The 8,790-nt window shown below is 28.5% G+C and overlaps 1 protein-coding gene across 2 annotated transcripts in view; it reads left to right on the plus strand.

Annotated features, from left to right (window-relative positions):
* The window catches only part of LOC141293723 (E3 ubiquitin-protein ligase TRIM62-like), a 64,568-nt gene extending 56,068 nt beyond the window's left edge, over positions 1 to 8,500 (plus strand). Inside the window, exons 6-7 of one of the 2 annotated variants that reach the window (XR_012340805.1) lie at positions 5,141 to 6,542; positions 8,146 to 8,500. Coding sequence is in view for 1 of the 2 variants with exons in the window: in XM_073825778.1 (XP_073681879.1) it covers positions 5,141 to 5,691 (551 nt within the window). In the remaining variant the exon portion in view is untranslated. Of the gene's footprint in view, positions 1 to 5,140 lie in introns of both variants that reach the window. The other variant, XM_073825778.1, reaches the window with a different exon arrangement.
* The last annotated feature ends 290 nt before the right edge of the window (positions 8,501 to 8,790 follow it).

An 8,790-nucleotide genomic window follows, 5' to 3' on the forward strand; every position in this document is an offset into this window, starting at 1 on the left:
TCCAGAGCTTGTTACTGAGTCTATATTGAATATTGAAAGTTCTATGAACAGGTGTATAAAGTCCTAATTGAAATTTACATTGTTGTAATTTAGGATGAAATTTTTTGAAGCATATACATAATTCATGTATTCATTTTTATTGGTATATTTATTTGTTGTAAATAATATTAAAATTTGTTTTATTTATCTGTTTATTTGTTTATTCTTTTATATATGGTATATTCTTCAATGTACTGTTTCAAAAAATATATTTATATATGTGTTTTTAATTTTTAATGTATGTAAATGATGTATTTTATTATGTAGTTATTAAAAGTTAATAAATATAATATAATTGGGTAACACTTTACAATAAGGTTCATTAGTTAAACATTAAGTAATGTACTAACTAACATGAACTAACCATGAGCAATACATTTGTTACTGTATTTACTAATCTTCATTAACATTAGTTAATGGAAATACAGTTGTTCATTGTTTGTTCATGTTAGTTCACACTGGATTAACTAATGTTAACAAAATTTTAATAATGTATTAGTAAATGTTGAAATTAACATTAACAAAGATTAATAAATGCTGTATAAGTGCAGTTCATTATTAGTTCATGTTAACTAATGTGGCTACCTAATGTTAACTAATGAACCTTATTGTAAAGTGTTACCATTGTATTAAGATTATATAAATATTATTTTATATCTTAATAAAAAAATATTTTATCCATTTTATTAGGCATTCAGTAGTTATTGAAAGTTAAACCTAATATAATTATTATTATATATATTCTTATTGAAAAAATATTTTATTATGCTTTCAGTAGTTAAGTTAATAAATATAATATCATTTTGTTAATATATATAATAATATAATTTTTATTTAATTCATATATATATATATATATATATAATTATTTTTATCATTATGATTTTATTAAAAGTTAAATCTTAAATATAAAATAAGTTAAATCTTCATATATATATTCTTGTTGAAACATTATTTTTTTATATTTTATTATGCTTTCCGTAGTTAAGTTTATATATATTTCAGAAGTTATATATAGTAATAAAAGTTTAAAATGCTAAATTTTTATAAAAAATTATAAATATTTATAAAAAAGATTACTTTTTTATTTTATTATGTTTCCAGTAGTTATTAAAAGTTACTTCATCAAAATAGTGTTAATATTTGTGTGTGTGTGTGTGTGTGTGTGTGTGTGTGTGTGTGTGTGTGTGTGTGTGTGTGTGTGTGTGTGTGTGTGTGTGTGTGTGTGTGTGTGTGTGTGTGTGTGTTTATAATAATAATAATAATTATTATTATTATGATTTACAATTATACATTTTATTATAAATGTATTTAGAATTTTATTAATAGTATATATAATATAAGAAATATTATATTACATATATTTTTTTTAGAATAAATAATTTTCCCTCTTAACCTGGACAGTAGTGTTTTGCCACTTTAATTCATTTTTAACTGTATTATTATGCTTTTAGTAGTCATTAAAAGTTAATAAATATAAAATTACATTATTGTAAATTTGTGTAAGAAGTGTTTAATTAATTTATTGTTTTGTTTATTTATTTATTCATATTTGTTTATTTACTTGTTATATATATTTTTTATACATATTTTCCCCTCTCCAAACCTGAACAGCAATATTTTTCAGCACTTTCCAAATCCAAATCCTGTTAGCGGTGCTTGTTTTGTTTGCGTGACTCGGATAGAGAGAGAGGAGAGGCAGAGACAGATCGAAAGCAAGGCGACAGAGGTTAAATTATTTATAGGTTACCTGAAGCGCAAACTGCCAATGTCAACGAGTGGAAATGTCGACATCCTATCCTCCGGACCGGCTTCTGGCTCTACTGTTTGTGGCGAAGGTTTTAAATAACCAAGACAAAAATATTTAGCAAATATGTCTCTTCTTTTCTGGTCTCGGGCAGACATGTCCATCTATGGACAGCGGGAAAACAAGCCAGCATTGTTTCACTCTGAATGCTCATGCGAACCCTAAACATTCACTGATTGCTTCAGATAAGCATTCTTCACCCAAGATACTCCCAGCATCATTTTCTCCCTATATTTTCTCATCATGTTCATTTAGTTCATCACAGCTCATATTTCCGTCTTGCATATCATAATGTGTTGCAACTGCTTGGCTCTGGTCTCTTTTTCTGGCCCAAGCAGTGGCATGTGTCTGTATGCAGCTTGTTTTCTTTCCAGGGTTTGCTCTTCTCTCAGTCCATTTCTTTGGCACACTTACTCACCACTGAACCCAAGGCAAGCTGGCACCATAATGGGCAATACTGACTGTCCTCTAAAGGCATTACCAGTCAGGCAGCGGTTGATGGATGGAGTTTATTTATCCATCTTCGACAAAGTGCTCAATGCCTGGCAGCTGTGCTAAAACGATGGCCAGTGCTGCAAACCTTAGACACTCTTACTCTTATTCTGATGGATGCTTCTTAATGTATTTCTTTGAACACAAAGAATTGTATGCTTTAAAGTACCTGAGTGTGTTTGTGCGTTTCAGAGGAGTGTTATTCCACCTTCCATTGTATAATTTATATATTATTATTAATATTAAATTAATAATAATAATAATAATATTATTATTATTACTATTTTATTTTATTTTATTTATTTATTTTTATATGCATTTATTCATTTTTATAACTATTGTATTATATATATATAGTTAGTTTTTTAGAAATGTATTCATTCATTCTTAGTTTTTATTATTTTTATTTTATATATATTTTTTATTTATTTATTCATGATTTTTTAAATATTTTATTTATTTGTTTTTCATTTTTATTTAGATATATGTATTTTATATATTTATTTGTTTTTAAAATGTATTTATTTTATGTATGTTTATATTTTTATTGTTATCCATTTTTATTTAAATAATAAATAATATACATATGCTTTTAGTAGTTATTAAAAGTTAATAAATATAATAATTTTATTAATATATAATATAATAAAATAAATATGTAAAAATTTAAAAAATATTTAAACATCAATAATTATAAAATTAAATGTATGAATATAACAAATAAGAATTAATTTCAACCCTCTCAACCTGAACAGTAGTATTTTGCAACTTTATTTGTTAATAATAAATTAATAATAAGTAGTTAATAAAAATAATAAAATTATTTGATATATAATATGTATGTATAATTTTTATTATATATTTTATATTTATTTTTTCTTTATTTTTATTTTTATTTAGATATATGTATTTTATATGTATTTGTTTTTAAAATGTATTTATTTTATGTTTATATTTTATTTTTATTTATTATTTTTTATTTATTTTCCCTCTCAACTTTTTGCCACTTATTATTGAAAATGTTATTTATTTTATATCTATAATTATGCTTTTAGTAGTTATTAAAAGTTAATAAATATAATATCATTTTATTACAATATATTATAATAAAATAAATATATAATAATTGCACTAAAACAGTGCTGCAAACTTTAGACACTCCTGCTCTTACTCTGATGGATGCTTCTTAATGTATTTGAACACAAAGGATTGTAAACTTTAAATGACCTGACCGATAATGAATAAGAGGCAGTGTGTTTGTGCTTTTCGGAGGAGTATTATTCCACCAGCTCAGGTAGTGATTGTGTCAGCGCTTTTGATTGACAAGAATGAGCTCCCCAAACACCCATTTCCGGTCTGCCATTTAGCCATTTGCCAGTTTTACTCTTTGATAAGTGTAGAAGAGAGAAAGAAAGGAAGCAATATAGAGGTGGAATGGGATACTTAAGTAAAAGCCTGTAAATGTGAGCACATGCACTAACCGCTAAACCTCAGCTATGACCTTTATCTTCTATGGGTGTCCACATATAGGTGCCCAAAAGCATACCAGACTTGGCCATCTTTTTTTACACTGCTATGCAAGCCACTTTAGGAAATCGGTCAGACCAACAACAAAAGAGCAATTTGATACGTTTAGGAGGTACAATTCATAACTTGATGATGATAATTAAAGTTTTAGTCATGGCCAAGCTGGTAATCCGGTCATTATTGTATAGTAATAATAGAGTAATATTTTTTTAATATAAATATATGTATTTTTATTATTATTTTTTATATATTTTAAGTTAATTTTTTTTTTTTTTTTTTGTTAGAAATGTATTTATTCTTTGTTTTTTAGTTTATTTATTTAATTTTTATTTTATATAAATATATTTATATTTTTATTATATATATATTTTTTCGTATTATGAATATCATTTTCATTTATATTTTTTAAATGTATTAATTCATATTTGTTATTTTTATTCATGTAATTTGTTTTATTTTTATATATTTATTATTTGTTTTTATTTTTAGATTTATTTATTTTTAATAATTATTTATTTTATGTATGTTTATTTTTTATGATTTTTTTTATTTTTATTTTATTCATTTACATTTTGTTTATTTGCATGGATATTTTGTAGATTTTATTCTTTGTTTTTGTTTCTATTTTTATTTAGATATTTATTTTTTTATTTTATGTATGTTTATATTTTTGTATTTATTTCTTATTTCTTATTCTTATATTTATTCATTTACATTTTTATATTAATTAGATATTTTATTTAGATATATTTATTTGCAATATTTATTTATTTTATGTATGTTTATTTTCATTTTTTATTAATTCTTATTTTTTTATATTTATTCATTACAATTTTATATTTGTTTATATTTGTATTGTTTTTATTTATATATTTATTGGTTATTTTCATTTACATGTATTTATTTTATTTATTTATTTATTTATTGTTTTTAATATTTACTTTATGTATGCTCATATTTTTATTTGTTTAATAAATTTTTATTTTTATATTTATTCATTTACTTGTTTATTAATTGTTTTGTGTATTTTCCATATACATATATATATATATATATATATAATTTATTTAAAAAAAGATTACTTTTTTATTAATTCTTATTCTTTTAATTTACATTTATACATTTTATTTATTTTATATATGTACTTTTTAATTTATTTCTTACAAATGTTTATATTTATTTACTTTAATGCATGTTTACCTACTGCAATATAACCTTTTATTCTACTAATTTTACATGCACTAATATTCATCCCCTCTATCCTTGTTTTTCCAGTGCCTGCCGCTTTAACCATGGACCCCATCACTGCTCACCAGCGGCTCATATTATCCGACGACTGCACCATCGTCGCGTACGGAAACCTGCATCCGCAGCCCCTCCAGGACTCACCGCGCCGCTTCGACGTTGAGGTATCAGTACTAGGAGCCGAAGGCTTCTCCGCAGGCGTCCACTATTGGGAAGTAATGGTGTCCGAAAAAACCCAATGGATGATCGGCGTGGCCAACGAAACGGTCAACCGCAAGGGCAGCATCCAAATCCAACCCAGCCGAGGCTTCTACTGCATCGTAATGCACGACGGCAACCAATACAGCGCTTGCACCGAACCCTGGACGCGCCTCAACGTAAAAAGCAAACTAGAAAAAGTGGGCGTCTACTTGGACTACCCCAAAGGTTTGCTGGTTTTCTACAATGCTGACGACATGTCCTGGCTCTATACTTACCGAGAGAAGTTTATAGCTAAACTTTACCCGTACTTCAGCCCCGGTCAAAGTCACGCCAATGGAAAAAACGTGCAGCCCTTGCGAATTAACACCGTGCGTTTATAGGAACCGAGTCAGCAAAAGAAGAAGAAGAAACTCAAACGAGGCTGTATAATAAAGTTTCTTTCCGCTTACCGCCCGGCGGGTAGCCGACGTGTTACCGAATGAAGCCATCTGACTGATGGATTGTGACGTAAGGCTCTGTGGACGCCTGGAGTTGGTTAATAAAATGGAGAGCCTTGCACTTTTTCTGAGAGGTGCCTATGGGCGTTTTGTACATTTTATTCTTCAATTGTAATCTTGCCGTGGCCGGCCTGCTTGCCCGAGATTTCCCAGCTGCTCGTACACAATACCCCGACTTGTGTCCCTCCAGCCCCTGCAGGATCCTTGGGAAAAAGAGCTTATCTGTTGTGCAGACACAAATAAGAAATGTGTTGCCTGTTTTGTTTCGTGCAATTGGCTTCGGCGTGTTTGTGGAGTGCATCAAGCGTCACAGAGGTTGTGGCCCATGAACTTTCGCTTTATTATTATTATTATTATTTTTTTTTTGCATGACTGGTGAGTGAAATATTGTGTCCCTCAGGTCATGCTTATTCACAACGGCGTGTTTCTGAATGATCGCATACGTGTTTCCAGTCGAGATTCAGGGCTGCTGCTATTGTTAAAAAGGGACGCATTTGTACATATCGCAAGACAGGTGATAGCTTTGGCTTCGCTTTATCGGTTAAAAAAGTGCGTCCCACGAGGCTTTCTTTTCACTTTAGCTTGATATCGCTTTTATTTATTCATCCTGTGCTCACTTTCTAGAACATTCCAGTGTTTAGGGTCCCGGGACGTCTCATTAGGACGGTGGAAGTGTTAAAGAGGATGCTGCGGTCATCAGTCTGCTTTAATGCATCGAATCGGGTGAAAAGATGGTGAGAGACATTTCCGTTTCAGAGACCTCTTTAGGAAAGTGTTAAAATAGCTGTTTTTTTAGTTTTTTATGAATTGAAATGAATTTCCCTTGTAAATAAGGACCTGATCAAATTTCAATGACTTAAATATACACTTGTTCAAAGTTTGGGATCAGTCTTATGCTCATCAAGCCTGCTTTTGCTTGATGAGAAATATAGAAAAATCTGTAATATTGTGAAATATTTTTGCGGTGTAAAATAATGTTTTTCTATTTTAATGTGTTTTAGAATTGAATTTATTTTTGTGATGCAAAGCTGAATTTTCAGCATCATTACTTCAGTCTTCAGAGTCACATGATTCTGAAGAAATCAGTCTAATATGCTGATTTATTACTTTATCAATGTGGGAGGTTTTTTTTATTGCAAACTGTGATTCTATTCAGGATTGTTTGATGAATAAAAAGTTAAAAAGAACAGCTTTTATTCAAATACAAATCTTTTCTGATTGTATACTACATATTACATGCCCGTTTAAAGTTTGAGGTCAAAACATTCTTTAAAAAATATATTTTTATTCAGCAAGGATGTGTTAAATTGATAAAAAGTGATAGTAAACACCTTATATAGAAAAGATTGCTATTTTGAATAAACACTGTTTTTCTTAACTTTTTATTCATTAAATAATTTAGGAAAAATTATTATAGGTTCCAAATTTATTAAAAATAGAATAGAAGTCATAGATACACTGCAAAAAATGCTTTTCTTACTTAGATTTTTGTCTTGTTTCCAGCCAAAATATCTAAACATTCTTAAATCAAGAAGGATTTTCTAGACGAGTAAAAATTATTGGCTTGTTTTCAGAGTAAGAACACACCTAATTTTGACTTGTTATTTTCTGAAAAACAAGATTTTACTTGTTCTTTCTTGATTTAAGAACTTTTAGATATTTTGGCTGTAAACAAGACAAAGAAATTTAAGTAAGATTTTTTTTTTTATTTAACACATCCTTGCTCAATAAAACTTTTTTTTCCTCAAAAAAAAGAAAGAATGAAAATTTAACAAACCTTCAAATGGTAGATAATATAGTTACAAAACATTTCTACTTTAAATGTAATGCTGTACTTTTTAACGTTTTAAAAAATCCTGAAATGTATCACAGGTTCCAACAAAACATTAAGCAGCACAACTGTTTTCAAAATGGATAATAAATCATCATATTAGAATGATTTCTAAAGGATCATGTGACACTGAAGACTGCAGTGATGATGCTGAAAATTCAGCTTTGCATCACAGAAATAAATAATATTTTAAAATATATTTACATAGAAAACAAGTAATTTACATTAAAATATTTCACAATATAATTTTTTTTTGTATTTTTAATCAAATAAATGCAGCCTTGATGAGCATCTTCTTTTAAAAAAAAGCATTAAAAATCTTACTGATCCCAAACTTTTGAAGGACAATATAGTTTTAAATGGAAACACTACAGTCTCGGAATGCACTCGAAAAATTTCCTTAATTACTCAGATGTGGCCACTATTTCAATTTGAGTGCGTTGATGTTCTCTGAACCCTGAGTTTAAAACTAGTCGTGTTTTTTTTTTTTCATGAATTCATGGAAGAAACTTTACCTGGAATGACGGACAGCTTCGGAATCCATTCCCTGTTTTCTTCTGTACTTGAACTTCTCCACTCCTGTTTGGTTCTGATGTGCCGGTGTGTTCTGTCCTGTTTAGTGTTTAAGTGTAATTGCGATGGACGTTTATGGGGGTCTGTATCACACAAGATTGTTGCTTGTGTTTTGAGGTGGTCAGATGATGATGATTATTATTAGGTGATGGTGATGGGTTCTTTATGATATATAGCTATATACTGCTGAGGATTGATGTTGTTGTTGGTGATGATGATGATTTGTGTGTTTGGATGAGAGCTGCTTTACACCCTCATTGTCTAAATGCACTCTGGTGAGCTCTTGAAGAAGCAGGTTCATGGAATAAAATGTTTTAGTGTTCAATTAAAAGAATGGTGAAACCAGACGCATTTCTGACTCGTTATTATTTAGTCCAACAAACAAAAACAAAACTAACAAAACAAAGAAATAAAAAAGGTACTAACCAGAGATCTAGATTGTCTAGTGAAGAACATATTAAGGACTGTTTTTTAGGAAACAGAACTTACATTAACATTTTACCTTCAGGGGTTTAACTAGTAGGAAGCCGTTTTTATTTTTAGTTTCCCAGAACTGTGGCCGTTAAACCACACAAACA

Source organism: Garra rufa, chromosome 20 (genome assembly GCF_049309525.1).
Source record: "Garra rufa chromosome 20, GarRuf1.0, whole genome shotgun sequence".
Taxonomy (NCBI): Eukaryota; Metazoa; Chordata; class Actinopteri; order Cypriniformes; family Cyprinidae; genus Garra; species Garra rufa.